Source organism: Parus major, chromosome 3 (assembly GCF_001522545.3).
Source record: "Parus major isolate Abel chromosome 3, Parus_major1.1, whole genome shotgun sequence".
Lineage (NCBI taxonomy): Eukaryota > Metazoa > Chordata > Aves > Passeriformes > Paridae > Parus > Parus major.
The window spans coordinates 88,700,853-88,716,383 of NC_031770.1; the positions used below are offsets into that span (position 1 = coordinate 88,700,853).

General features: G+C 39.0%; 1 protein-coding gene across 16 annotated transcripts in view; it reads left to right on the plus strand.

Annotated features, from left to right (window-relative positions):
* DST (dystonin) overlaps positions 1–15,531 on the plus strand; it is a 284,727-nt gene that overhangs the window by 214,490 nt on the left and 54,706 nt on the right. For 15 of the 16 annotated variants that reach the window (XM_033513007.1, XM_015620980.2, XM_015620978.2 and 12 more), the window contains 8 exons: positions 5,154–5,315; positions 6,357–6,527; positions 7,825–7,991; positions 10,196–10,355; positions 10,614–10,940; positions 11,114–11,198; positions 12,347–12,588; positions 13,580–13,786. In XM_033513007.1, the coding sequence (XP_033368898.1) occupies positions 5,154–5,315; positions 6,357–6,527; positions 7,825–7,991; positions 10,196–10,355; positions 10,614–10,940; positions 11,114–11,198; positions 12,347–12,588; positions 13,580–13,786 (1,521 nt within the window). The remainder of the gene's footprint in view (positions 1–5,153; positions 5,316–6,356; positions 6,528–7,824; positions 7,992–10,195; positions 10,356–10,613; positions 10,941–11,113; positions 11,199–12,346; positions 12,589–13,579; positions 13,787–15,531) is intronic. The other variant, XM_033513006.1, reaches the window with a different exon arrangement.

Below are 15,531 nucleotides of genomic sequence, written 5' to 3' on the forward strand. Positions count from 1 at the left end.
TTGAACTGTATTTAGAAGATGCTAATTTCCAAAACCAGAATCTTTGTCCTGATAGGCTGGTTTGGGGCTCCAATAAATCCCACTGGAAAAAAAAAAAAAAAAAAAAAAAAGTCTTTCAGATATAGTTAGTTTTTTTCCCCAGTATTTTAATGTTTATTTCAGTGGGACCTGGGTTCTTCAGGAGTGGCTCCCCTGTCAGCCAACACCACCCTAAGCTCTTGCCTCAGAGCCGGTGAGCAGACTGAAAATAATCAAAACTGGACTGAACATCTCACTTTGCATGTCAGGTGGAGCAATGTGCGACTACTCCAGCAGCTAATCTAAACACTAGGCGAGTTTGGCGGATTTTTTTTTTTTCTCTTTAAAGTAATACAGAGGTAAAGTTTCGGCGTAACTTTGGAAAGGAAGGCTCCATTGAAGCGGTGTGTCGGGGAAGGTGCCGGCCGCTCCCCGCGCTCAGCAGCGGGCTGGGGCGGCAGTGATGTCACGGCCCCGCCGCCTGCCCTCGCCAGCGCCCTGCGCGGCACCGAGCGACAAGCCAAGGCGAGGGCGGCTGAGGAGATAAGGGGGCGGCGGGGAGGGCCGGAGGGAGGGGAGCCCCGGGGGGAGCCCCAGAGCGGCGCTGCGGGCGCGGGCGGGCCGGGAGCTGATGTTTGCTGAAGAGCGAAGCGGGGCGGTGCCGGCGGCTGGAGCGGGGCGAGCCGGGGCGCCGGGCGGGACGCGCCGGCGCTGCACGGCGGGGGTTTCCCTGCCTCCCTCCCTCGGCTCCTCGGCAGCTGCGCCTCAGAAATGAGGAGGAGGCGAGCGCAGCCCGCTAGCTGCAGCTTGTAGTCGGGACCTGCCGAATGTAAACCTGCCGTGCCTTCGGGGAACGCGCCACGCTCGCTCGGCTCTGCAGCTGCCTTAAAGAGCTCTCCAGGATGGCATCGGGAGAATCGGTCTGAAACAATCGTCTTCCGACCGTCTGCTCAAAGGACGCGTTGGCTTGGCTGCTAGAAAGTGATGTTTTCCTGTGGGACTGGTGGAGGCACCACGAAAAAGCCTGTTACAAGAGGAGGATAAGCTGCCTTTCAGATCAAGGTTATTTATAGCTACTGCCAAAAAAGTAAAGGGCTGTTTTATTATTCTTACTCTTCTGGATTTAACTTATTTCCCCCCACACCCCAGGATTTTCTCCGTGCCTTGGTCGGGACCATACAACCATCCTGTGGATTCTGTCTTTTTAAGCTGCCACAGCATGTTTTATTTATAAAGGAGATGGGACCCTGCAAGCCAGCTAAATGGATTACAGTTAAGCAGTCATGTACAGAAGATAATGTACTGCCTTCTATAACACTTGTCCATTTGGAAGCTTATTTGGAAGATACAGATTCTGACCTGGAGGAATAAATGAAGCCTTCCTCTGAATGTTTGACATATTTGGCTACTGCTGGTTTCTGCTATAATTTGTTTTTCTGGGACATTGGGACATTTCTGTTACTTTCTTACTGAAGCACTTTATATTTCGGGGGGTGGGAAACCTCATATCCAGGTAAAGTAAAATTTTAAGAGATGCACTGATTATTAATGACCTCAGCCACTTCATATCTTATCATGTATATTTTTGTATCTATGCATCTTATGCTAAGGGCAAGTTTACTATTTCTTCAGATTGCTAGTGTTTTTCAAATGTTTGCCCTGAATCTGTGAAAACGGAGGTATAATTGTGTGAATACTTTCAACATGGGGAAGCCGCTTAGCAGGCCAGACTGTCTACGTCAGAATCCTCCATGTGTTGGCAAAGGGGAAGAAGATGAAGATCTAAATATTGAAGACTGCTATGTTCCCCAGAGGTCTATCTATGACACTGTGCGGCTGAATGAACAGATTGACTCAGGCTCCAAGGGCAGCCTCTCTTCGAGGCATTTCACAGACCGGACCCTACCCTACAGTCACAGAACACTGGACATCAGTACTTTGTGCTCCAATGGTGCCCTTACTTCTTCCAGTGTTTTTGAGCTCCGAAGCCGTGAAGCTAACAAGTTAGATGAAAAAATGATCTTTGATGCTCTTAAACTGAACAGTGATATAATTCGGACAGCTGGGTTACCCAAAGCAAAGTCTCACACCGAAAAGAAGGAGCACAGACGATCGTGGAGAATGCTTGTTCCACCCAGCTTTCCAGATTACACTAATAGAAGTGAAAGCTCCTTTAATGAAACTGCTGATCTGTCAGAGGCAGCTACACTAGGCAAATGCAAATGGGGTACAAATTCTCTTACCTCGGAAGAGGATGATTCTGGTTTATGCAGCCCTCCAACAGAAAGGGAAGATAAACAAGACACACCGTTAGCAGGGGAGCAAACTCAAATACAAAGTCTGTCTTCTGCAGAAGATATCCAAGTAGTAGGTCAGTTCAGACCATATATCCCAGCAATTTGCAGAGAGCAGCAAACCCCACTGCTTGCAAGCATGAGTGTCCCTGTCAAAGAAAACTGCAGACTGGCTTTGCATGACATTTTACCCTCTGGAAAAGTAAAACAAAACAATGCCCAGACATGTGAGAGTGAGGAGGAAGAGATGGAGGGGAAATACTCTCACTTACAGGGTTTCAAAGAGAAAATTCTGTCACATGAAGATCCCCTTCAAGGTGATGGAAGAAGTATTACCCCTGACAAAAATGAAGTGGAAAATGCATATGAAGTTCATGAAAAAACTAAAATACGAGTCACAATGGTAGAGGAAGATTATATGGATGATGTATCTCCTGATGTAGATGTTTATTACACTAATGCTGCTGTAAATACTAGTGACTTGGATTTTGAAAAATATGAAATTTTATCAGATACAGAGGAATGCAGTGTAGCATGTACAGGCTCAAACGAAGTGGCATTTTCTGTTCGACAGCTTGATTTAGATAGTACTGTAAACTGCCCAAAAGTTTTCCCAGAGAGCAATAAAGGCGATATCTGGACTACTGGCATCCAAGACACCTTGGATACAGTCTGCAATGGCCTCTTGTCTAACAAGGTAATTAAAAAAAAATAAATCCATAGGTTTGTGAGATAATTATGTAATATCCGTAAAGATACTTGTTTAAAACTCGTAAGTTTTGCCATTATTGCAAAAACGTAACTTAAAAAAAATTATTAATTAGGCAGATGCAGTGATCAGTATCATTTGCATAGTGCACAAGGGGTGTCTAAAATAGGTGAAATAGTATGGGAAATCAAGTGGGGGCAAAGTCGGGGGGGTGATGATTACTCCGGCTGTTTTGAGCCGGGTTGTTATTGCCCAGCTGGGTTACTCTGTTACTCCGGACGTGGAATGGCTCCTCCGTGCCCGTGTTGGTGCCCGGTGTCTGCGCCGGCAATGCCATTCAAGGGCAGCTACGGCCCGTGTGCTCAGCCTGAGCAGCCTTACTCATCAAGGTGTAAGCAACAGTATCAGATGGCTGTGGTTTCCAAAGCAGGCAGATTAAAGGCTCACCGCCTCTTCTGAAAGATGCCTTTTGCATTTGCGTGCCAGAAGGCAGATCTGAAGTTACGGTAGTATTTTACAAGCACAGGATCTTGCAGTGCTTTGTGAGTGGTGGATGAGGTAAGAGGGTAAGGGAAGCTTTGTAATAAGGAAAGGGTGTTTGTCGGGTCTGTAATTTTTTTCTTCCCACTCTGGTTGAAATCTGAGATACTTCAAGCTTTGTTGCTAAGTTGTTCTGGTAAACTTTGGCCTCAGCAATAATTGTAATTTATTTTAAACTTCTCTCCACAAAGAATGTGTGCATTTTTAAAGGGCAGATTATGGAGATCAGTCCCCTCTGTGGTAGGACGTTGTTCTCAAAAGATGAGACTTTATGGCACATAAAAGAAGAATTTGTTATTGATTCTGTGTTGAAATATTATTCTGCCTCCTCCTTACCCTACAGTCAAAAACACAAGCATTTTCCTTCTTCTAGGAGCAGCCAACTCATTGCATGCTCTCAGTTTTCATGTTGCCACAGTCTAAGAGTTTTTAGGCTTTTTTTTGTCTGTAGGAACAAGTCTCTTAGGGATGCTAAATTTATTTTACCTCTCATGTTTAGTGTATTTGCTGTAGCTTGTAGATTAACTTGTCAAGCTGGTGGAAGTGTGCTCAGCCACCTGAGGTCTGCCTCTTTAAAAGCAGTCACTTGCCACAGCGTGTTTGGTGCAAAAGAGGAGAGTTGCTGGTACATTCAGAGTGATCTCTGCTTTTCAGGATGCTGAGAAAGGTTGCTTTGAATGCACTAAGTGTACACCAAAACTGTTACTGAATGCTGCTATAGAAATTGAAGGATTTAGGGTCAAAAGTTGAGCATTCTTTAGCATTGTTTATTCATTGGTTATTTTTCACTGGCCTGTGTAATTAATTCAGGGGCTTCAGGCCATTTTCTGATCTCATTGACACTTGTGTCAGTGCAGCTTAATGCTGCTGAATACAAATGGAGATTTACATTGCTGTTGCTAATGGTAATAATCTGGCTCTGAAAAAGCCTAAATACCTGCAAGAGTAAAATAAAGCAAACACAGAACTGCTCAAACTGCTGTTGGGCAGGGTCAAAGCCTTGGCAATTTGCAAGAGTATCCTTTGAATGAAAGCCCATTTTCCTGGGTGTCTGCCGGGATACTGTTTCAACAGCATCTGTAGTGCCTCCTCCCCATTTGGTACCCTTGTAATCTCCTAAACCGATTTTAAAATATCTATTCCTTTACTGTTTCTTTGACTTGAAACTTTGGCTTTGGTGCTAATTTGGAAAAAAATACCCACCTGTCTCTCTTGATCTGTGCCGTTCTTTGTTAGATTTTATAGACAGGTAATCAAAGAGATGAGTTTCTCCAGAAGTTTTATTTTTTTCACCTCCTAAAACTTCCACTACCTCTCTTTTTCTCTGTCCCTTTCCTTCCTATCTAAGACTACTCATGGAAATGTATGTCATTTCCCCTTCTATGATGTATTGAATTTACTCTGTTTAGATTTAATCTATTCTGTTTAGATTTATTAATGCTTTTTTAGGAAGGTCCTGACAAGGAATGGCTTCCTTTCTTCTATACACCAGTTTTAAGCAATGTTTTTGTTGCATACTGTCATGTAAACACCAGATGCATTTTATGGCAGAAGTTACCGTGTTTCATGTCTGTCTTGGGTTTCAACTGCAGGTATTCCAGAAAGAAGAAATTGAACCTTTGCAAGTTAAACAACAGGAAGTAAATTGGTTGGGTCAGGGCCTTATTCAGAGTGCTGCTAAAAGTACCAACACAGAAAACCTTGAACACGACCTTGAAGATGTCAACACCCGATGGAAGACTCTTAATAAGAAGGTTATTATCTTGTATACTATCCTGCTCTTGTTGGGTTCTGCCTTTTGACTGTTTGCTCACTGATGTCTTTCCAAACACAGGAAATTAAATATTCAGTAAGAATATGAATTATATTTGCTTTACACAGTCACTTTGTTTGTAATTCTAAGGATAAGATTTATATTGCTAATAGCCAGAGGTATTGTTGTAATTTATAAGGTTTTGCCAAACTTTCCCTAGGTCTGTCTTTGGATTTTTATGTAAGAAAGCCTCACAGACTCATGAAATTGGGTTGGGGTTTGAAGGGGTCCCTGGAGATTCAGTTCCACTTTCAGTCATTGTTTGCCTGTTTTTTTCACTTTGTTTTATTTGCTCATGCCCACACTGTTGTACCTGCACAGTGCACAGCGCAATGGTATAGCCCAGCTTTGTGTGTCTATGGACTGTTTCCTTTAGAGCACCTTAAGGATTGTATTGCTTGAGGCATCAGAAAGTACCACTTTGAAAAACCAGCTGTATTTCTGTGCTTTTCAAGTCTTCCTTCAGCAGTAGCTGCTGTTGGAAAAATGGAAATGGTGGGGAGTAAAAATGGTGTTCATCCTCTTCTGCGCTCTTCCTGAAAGAGTGATGCAGCAGAACCAGAGACACCTGTAGTTCACATATTTGCCTTCTCCTTTCCTATTTGTCATTGATGACATTGATTATTGGGCCTTATTAAGAGCTGCTGCTTTGAGATCCTGGCTCATTCTTTCTGTAAGTAAAATAAAGACCATCTGAAATGCAAACATCCCATCAGTATATTTCATAACACTGTAGCTATATAAAGCGGGAGTAGCTTGTAAGGAATTACTACAGCAGGCTGATTTACTGGGAGGTGGTCTATTCTTTTCATTGGATGTCTCCAGCCCCAAGAGATTCATGCTGAATTGTGACATAGTGCTGTTATGAATAGTTACAAAAACAAGAGTATTTATTAGCAATATTGACAGATGTTCTACAGATTTTGACTAATTATTTCACAGAAATAAAATGAATAGGTGAGATCCTCTGCTGTTTTTTCAGGTTGCTCAGCGTGCTGCACAATTGCAGGAAGCTCTCCTCCACTGTGGGAGATTTCAGGATGCCCTTGAATCTCTGCTTAGCTGGCTCATTGATACAGAAGATCTTGTGGCTAATCAGAAACCACCATCTGCTGAATTCAAAGTTGTCAAGGCCCAAATACAAGAACAGAAGGTAAGTGAAATGGTTTTAGAATCTCTCTGCATCCACTGGATCAGTGAGAATAAATTCTCAGTCTTTGGCAAAGCATAATATCTGTTCAAGAGTATTATAGTACACTGGGGTGTGCTGAGGTGTTTAAAGGAGCCATCTGTTCAAAACTCAAAACTTTGTCCAGGGTTGGGAGAAGTGCTCATCTTCTTGGATATAAGACAGAGTGATACTGTGCAATCTCAACTCTGGTTAGAATTATTGACATTATCTGGAAAGGATGTTAAAGATCCATTGGAAAAAGAGCATAAAATTCAGTATCTGGCCATTTGAAAGGTAGGAAATAAAACTTAGTAATTTTTCACTCTACCTGGTACTGTACTACCAAGATAGGATTGCAGATTACAGACTTAAATACTTTGCTCTTGACTTTCATGTGATCTTTGTTGGTAATTAGTTGGAATCTCATTGGGAAGTGGCCTGTGCTAATGCAGGAACTCTTATCAGTGTTATCAGCTTTGGCATATTTTAATAGTGGTTATATAAAAAAAAAAATGGTAATGTAGCTGATGAAACATACAATTCATGCAGTTGGACTGTGTGGTACACTGCCATCCAAGGATTTAATATAAAATTATGGGCAGTACAGGTTGTTGTCTTGGGATACTGCTGTGGCAAAATGTTAATGTTACCAAAGGTACCTAGGGGATGGAGGAAGGGAGCATTGTAGACAGGGGCTCATTTTATTCTTCACAGAAAAGGTAATGTGCTACACTAGATTGGTGAACTCAATTGTATCTCATATAAGTGATGAGTTGATTATACAATAGTTTTAGTATCTATTTTCCCATCCCTCTATGTATCCAAATTACCTCTGTGATGCCAAATCTGGAGGGGCATGCAGTTTGCTCATAAATGTTCCTATAAAATGTAACTTAGTTCTGAGTAGCTGCATTCCTTCAAGAGTGTTAGGCAGAACTTTTTCCTCTATGTGTTCACTTTTTGGGTTACCTCAGAGAAACCAGGGCTGTTGTTTGAGCTTCAGGAACCTCCAGTCTTCTTAGGAAAACAACTGAGAAACTAAAATGAGCCTGTGTTGGTCAGGGAAAGAGTTGTGATGTGTGTGTTATGTGTGTCTCTTTGATTAGCTTTCTTCAAATTTTTATCACAATATAGGCATTGTGGTTTAGTTTTTGGGGATTTTTTTTTTTTTGGTTTGGTTGTGTTTTGTTTTAATGGCTTTTCAAGAAGTCTACTGTTGTTACATTTGCATTATTGCAATATTTCTTGATAACCTGGAGCTTGATTGCTTTCCCTATAGCTTCTCCAGAGGCTGCTGGATGACCGCAAGCCTACTGTTGAGGCAATCAAGCGCGAAGGGGAGAAAATTGCCGAGTCAGCAGAGCCTGCTGATAGAGTGAAAATCCTGAAACAGTTGAGTTTCCTGGACAGTCGATGGGATGCCTTGCTCAGTAAAGCTGAAACAAGGTACTTCAAATTCTTTCATGGCTTTGAAAAGTGCAGACATAGAGTGTGATAGATGTTGAGAAGCAGCGTGTGGAACTCTATACTGTGAAGTATTATCATGCTGTTGATTGCATTATGTCTCAGTGTCTTGATGTACTGGGTCCTCCAAGGGAAAAGTGAAGAAAAGTGACCTGAGGGGAGACCAAAAGCTCTTCAAAAAATGTTAAGTCTAAGGTGTGATAATCTTCTAGGATTAACTACATATGCATCTTCTGAATATTTTATCTCTGTTAATTAATTAGAATGCAAGTGTATTCAGGCAAGAACCTGTTTTGCAATAGAATCAAGTGCAAATTTACATCTAACAAACAATAATGATATTCTGTTGGAACTTCGAAGTCCTGGGCTGCTGCTACAAAGAAGGGACACTCAATTATTTCCTTTTTTTTTTGTTTCATATATATATATATATATATCATCTACGTAATTTGTTTCTGCAACTTAGAGGTCATCATAATGTCAGTTGCAGGTGCATGCAAGGTGCTTAGTTTTCAAGGAAAAAAAAGGACCTTTAATGTATACAGATAGATGTATTCTAGCATCACAGAAAACCCTATCTCTTAAATGACATTGAGGTCCACTTCACGTTCCAATTGAAAAAAATCAAACAAAATCCATGCACAATGTACCTGTGTAAAGACAGACTTACATTTATGAGTTGTCGTCAATGTATAAAATACCTGTAAAATTATTAACTGTAAAGTGTCTGGAGAAATCTGTGTGGAAAGGGTTACAGAACATGTTTACTGGGTGGAGATTTAAGAAGGACAGTCTTTTTTAGAGTAGAGAGAAGAGTGCATGAGATATAGCTTGGAAAAAGGCCTATAATTGAGAGCAAGAGAGGACTTGGAAAGCTGAAGAAAAATTTAAAGTGCACAGTGAAGCTTTACAGTGAAGAACAAATGGTTGTGTTGGTACTTAAAGTAGTATTGAACTCACCTCATCTCTGCTGTCTTCTATTCTTTCTGGTAGCCTCTCTTTAGCTGAACCTGTTTTGTTACCTCATAGTAATAATAGGATTATTTAATTAGTCAACCACTAATAGACCATTATTTCCTTTTTTTTTTTTTTTTTTCCTTTTCCTTTTTTGTTTTCTTTTTTATTGAAGGAATCTGACTCATTAGCTGGGGTAAATGTTAATGTCATGTTTAATTTAATAATATCCTCCCAGTCTGGTGATATCTAATTACAAATGAAATTGCAGCTTTTTCCAAGCCATCCATTAGCTGCAAGCTTGTCTCCATTTTCCTTTGGCTGGTCTCTAGAAATGAAGAAGGAATTTGAGGGTGATTTTGTAAACTATGTAGAGTACCCCACAGAGTGTTCCATGGCTAAGTATGTCAAGTCTACCTTGTTTATAAGCCTTGGAAAGCACATATAAATGTAGCTTTTATTTGGGACAAGATCCTCATTTGAAAGATGTTATTGTGGTGTTTTCATGTAGAACAAATCTCTCCTAAAAGTCTGATTGAATGACATTGGTTCAGCACTGCTTGTAGAGACGACTTTGCTGTAATCGAGAGTCTTCTCTGACGTGTAATGATCTGAAACAGAAATGTTTTAGATACTGCTTTTCTGTTTTGGAGGTCAAGTCTCTGTGCTTTATTAATGTTGTCTCACTAACTTCATTGAGAGCTTTTATCCAGGACAAGAGATGCAAATTTAGTACCAAATAATTCAGTTGTCATCATTGAAAAAATGTTTAAAGGTATTTTACAACACTGACAAAGCATGACAGTGTAAAGCCTTTGCCTAACTTTAAAACATGTATAACAGTCAAGGGAATGTAACTTTATGCTTTAAGACAGCTGGAAACTTGAGAACAATCTTAACTGGGTATAAAACAATGTTTTGCTGAATTGAGTGCTAGATTATTTTTAGTAATAGTATATGAATAAAGTGATATTATTTTTATTTTCGAAACTGGTATATTAGCCAAATGCCTTGGAGGTGTTTGTTTGTGTTTAATTTTATTTGATTTCTGCTTTACCTTCTTTTTCAATAAGTATCATGGATATATGTTCAAGTTGGTGACTAGTTCCTACAATGAGATTGAATTATTTCTGGGGTGTTTTTCAAAGGATTCAAGGCACTTCTTTCTTTATTAAAAGTGTTTGACACTTACTTCACCCCAAGAGGTAACCATTCCCTGGGTGTGTTGATAGGAACCGTCAGCTGGAAGGCATCTCGGTGGTAGCACAGCAGTTCCACGAAGCTCTGGAGCCACTGGTGGAGTGGCTGACAACCACAGAGAAGAGGCTTGCAAATGCAGAACCTATTGGAACACAGGCCTCCAAACTGCAGCAGCAGATTTCTCAGCATAAAGTAAGATACAAACCACTCACTTGCTGTGGTTATTGTTTTTAGATGCTTCTGTAAAGCTCGACACAACTGGCAAAGCTGTTGCACTGTACTCATTTTACCATACCGTTTCATTTTTTTTCCCCTGTAATTTAAGTTTTATATATTTCTGTTGGCAATATGTCCTTTTTTGTTCAACTTTTATTTAGTTTCACTCAATTTTATTTTATGTTTTTCTGATTTTCTTTTCCATTATTCTTCATTATTTAAAATAAAATATAGGCCCTAGAAGATGATGTCCTAGCTCACAATAAGAGTTTACATCAGGCCATTAGCGCTGGCCAGTCTCTAAAGACTATGAGCTCCAGGGAAGATAAAGATATGGTGCAGGAAAAGCTAGATTCTGCTCAGGCACGATACATTGAAGTTCAAGAGAGGAGCAACAGCAGGTCTGAACTTCTCCAGCAAGCTTACAGCAATGCTCAGATTTTTGGGGAGGACGAAGTTGAATTGATGAACTGGCTGAATGAAATCCATGATAAACTGAACAAATTGTCAGTCCAAGATTGCAACACAGAATTGCTTGAGAAACAGCACTCTGAACTACTGGTATTTTGATTTCTGTTCATTTCTTATTTAATTCATGTTTTTAATTTGATTTATATTCCCATACATCATTTATTTTCATTGATATATTTTGTTTAAAATGTCAGTATGCTTATTCTAAATAAAAATAATACTTTCTTTAGGTCTGTGCTAATGTAAATGACCTTTATTCATAGGATCTTCAAGAAGAGATTCTTCTTAGAAAACAAAATGTTGATTTGGCTATACAAAATGGCTTAGAGCTTCTCAAACAAACAACAGGTGAGAACTTACATAAAACTATAATTTGTCATACTTTTTTTCTTGTAGGTGCCTAAGAAAATTAAAGTGAAACTCGTAAATATGGTTCATATTTACTGGTTAAAGCAATCATAGTTGTTTATTTTAATAAGGTTTAAGGTCAAGCCTAGGTTATGTTTTGGGGCCAATTTTACTTTTAATGTAAGTGAGCAAAAGGCCTTTTTTGCCTGTAGAGAATTTAGCCCTTGAATCCCTTTATTATTTTTAGTGGAAAATTATTTTAGTGAACCTGCATTCCATTCCTAATAGCGAGTTATGGACATTACTCATACTGGAGGGCTGTTTGGCAGTGGACACAATAAACTCCCTGCAGGCATCCACAGATGAACAAGATATTAGCCTACCTAGTACTGCAAGGGAAAAGCTTCAGCCATGGGAACTAATACTGTGGGAAAAGCTGCATTCCAGTTCTATACAATGTGTCCCTTCTGTAGAACATCTGTCCAAATTTTCCAGTACTTGTAAAGTTCTTGAACCCTTTGACATATGTTTGTCCAGGGTGACATTATCCTCTTCTGTTCCAAACTTTGACATTATACATATTCTGTGATGGAATTTGAACATTTCTAATATTGTGGCTAATAAATTTCAATGCATTGTTTTTCTTTTAGCCTTTTATCTTGTTTGAAATGGACAACAATGAGTGTGAACTGTGATGTCAAAATCTACTGTAATTGAAGGTCTAGTTAGTAATGTGTAGATTTTTTTTTGTTCTTTACATTTTCAGTAACACTTTTACAACTTTTGTTTGGCCTTTATAAGAAGTATTGTGAATTTAAGGGTGGATTTTTTTATTTTATAAGAATATTTCTGTTTAAAATTGGATTTAACTCCTTACTTTGTAATAGTTTAGTAAAGCAGAAAAAAAGGACTGATGCTGAACTGAGGTCAACTTTGTAGCTCTATGGGCTTTAGAGATGGTAGGATAATTTACAGCAGTTGAGGATTGGTCTTGTCACCTTGTTTGGATTATTTTATATATTAAATATCGGGATTTCTGTAATATGAGGAGTTTGGGAATTTAGGTTTTTTGTTGTTGTGGTTTTGTTTTGTTTTCTTTTTTTTTAATATTTGTGATCATGGGAAATAACATTCCTTTAATATTTTAGGTGATGAAGTTGTAATTGTTCAAGATAAACTGGAAGGCATTAAAGCAAGATACAAAGACATTACAAAATTAAGTTCTGATGTATCCAAGACTTTAGAGCAGGCACTGCAGCTTGCAGGCCAACTGCACTCAACTCATGAGGAACTCTGCAAATGGCTTGATGAAGTAGAGATGGAGTTACTCTCCTATGAAACACAGATACCAAAGGGTGAAGAATTAAGCCAAGTACAAGAAAGACAAAAAGTAGGTTTTAGAACCTGTGATATATTTACTGTTCTGTGATTCGGTGACATTTTTTGTTAATTTATGTTTGATATGAAGTAATTTTTTTAATAACTAGTTTTGCATCCAGATAATTTCACTAAATGTAACAGTACTTAAGAATCAAACTCTTTTTCCAGAGTCATCTGTTATAATCACTTATGAAATTAGGCTGAGTTTTGTTTTTAGCACAAGAGAAGCACAGCATTTTTGTTTCGTTCATGGAGTTACCTAAGACTGGGAAACTTCATAAACTATCAAACAAAGTTATTTTAGTTCTTTAGCTGTGGCATGGATAAAATCCTGTAAAATGCACTTTTAAACATATAAATACATGTTTAAAAGTGCATTTTAAACATATATTACTAATTTTATTTAACAAGGTTCATTTCAAAAGAAAAAATGTGTAAGCTGCATGGTATGGAAAATGCTGAGGGTGGAAGCTTAGAAAAATTCTATTCAATTTCTTTAATAGATGGGGAGTTCTGTACAGGTAAAATCTCGTTCCTTTGTGTGAATATGTGCTTGAAATTTAATCCAGTCATTGCAGAAATCATTTGAATTTATCATATTTTGCTGTATTGCATGCTGATTTCCATTGCTGATGACTTCATTATGGAGTTGCAGTTCACAACCATCCATTAGTTTTATTTTCTTTGGATGCTTCATGAAGTACTAACAATTCTTAGAAAATTTTAAGATAGTCATACTGAATGGAGAAATATATTTAGGTTAGATTCTGTGGAAAATTCTCTGAGGAATCACCCACCTTTCTGTCAAACAACTTACAGTATTGAAAAGCTAATACAGTTTAGCTGAAAATAAGTATTCTAGCCCTTTGGTTTGTGTGGAAAACATTTCAGTTCTGGACTCATGGATTAGTTTAAAGAATGAAAAAACTGCAAACTTTGTATGTTCTGTTTGTATACTGCCACATTTAAATGGTTTAATTGTTTAAAATGGCCTTTTACAGGAGCTGAAAAAAGAAGCAAAGAACAACAAAGGCTTAGTGGACACTCTGAATGAAGTTGGCAGTGCCTTCCTGGAGCTGGTGCCATGGAGGGCCAGAGAGGGGCTGGACAAGATGATTACAGAGGACAACGAACGTTACAGATTAGTGAGTGACACGATCTCTCAGAAGGTGGATGAGATTGATGCTGCCATCCTGAGATCCCAGCAGGTACTGAAAACTGTTCTTTGGAAAGTAACAGTCTCTGCAACATGTACTTGAACAAAAGCTGTCCTGTAATAATGTTGCCAATAGTTTGTTATCCTTGAGCAGCAAAAGGCCCATTTGAATGAAATGGGACTCCAGCATTAAAATAGCATTAAAATATGAATGCCAGAAATCTGTTAATCTGTACTCTGTTGTAGTTGTCTCCCTTTTTGTTGATGCAAACAGCAATATTTTAGCTAAAATTGTTGTTACTATGCTGTGGCTCCTTAAGTCAGAGTTTGCTTAAGAACTGAATGGCCCACATCTCTTGTGCATCATATTGTGTTAAGTAAAATATGCTCCAAGATCCTGAGCCACCTTTTCTGGATGTGGCACTGATATTGCTAGGTTAGCCGCACCTTTTAGCACCAGTTGATTGTCCAGCTCCTCTGCACATCAGTAAATTAAAAGCTAGATGGCCTTGTTCAAGCTGTAGTGGAGGATTTAAATAACACTTGCTTTTATTAGTATCCACAATACTTCTTGGGGCTCAAAACCCAAGTTATTTAATATGTGGAGGTTTCTATACATGCACAGAAGTATATAAGGATGCACTTTGAGAACTGGGCTCTAATTTTGTTACTAAGTAGTCTCATATTTAAGCCAGTTTATAAATGCAGTGTGGAAACACAGTTTTCCAGTTCAGGCATAAAAATATTAGTGGAGATTTCTCCTTTTGCTGTATAGTTCCCACAAACTGTTGTAACAGGACAAGGAGAAAGCATGTGTGATAATTTCAAAATTTGCTAAAAGCTGATTAAAAGGAAACTGTCAGTAATTCAGATTTTCTTCTAAGTGAGCCTAAAAATAACTACAGATTTCTTTTTAAGGGGTTTGCCAATTATTTTCTTGACTCGTTAACCTAATCCTCAAAAATGAAGGGTGATTCTTCTTTTCTTTTCTTTTTTTTTTTTTTAATGAGTGATAAGGTGAGATAGGAGATTATATATTGGCCCTCTTTCAGATTTTCTGAATTCCATGACTATGTTGCATCCTCTAGCATAAGCTGTGCAGTTTCAGGTCCAGGCATGAAAAGCCCAGAGCTGCTATTCCACTAGCTAATGTTGCAAGGGCCTGTTGCACCCTCATCCTGCATACCCCCTACCTCCACTTTGGCCAGCCCACATCATCACAATAAACTCCTATATGCTATGTCCTGTGATAAGTTTCAGGTGGCTTAATGTGCTTCCAGTAAAGGATAAGATACTTCCCATTTAGCTATGCAAAATAAAAAGCATTTTTGGAGAAATTAGTGCTCTTTAAGTTTGCTCTGTGGCAACTTGTTGAAGTGCCTATAGTGTTAAGAAGTTTTGGGTGGAGGACAAAGCTGCTGAGAATACAAGGCTTTGATAGGAGTAAGCTTGGGTTTTCTGCAAGATGTTCCTGGACCAAGGTGAGGAATGCAGCAAGAAACACAGATGATTAGGCAGAATAGCTTCAAGTTGTGAATGGAACCTGGAAGAATAATTGACAAATGGAATGCCCAGGATTTTTAACTACCTGGGTAAAATGGTCTCTGGCTGATAATAGAGACAAATTCAGATGCATAGTTTAGTCATCATTTCTCAAGACTGAAAGCCTTGGTGGGGTCCTCTAGTGTGTAGAAACACAAGGTCATACTCTACTTTGGGCTTGTTCTTCACTCTAAAGCAGCCATAGAGTGCTTTAGAAATCATTCATGGAGAAAATCACAGCATCATCATATTCAG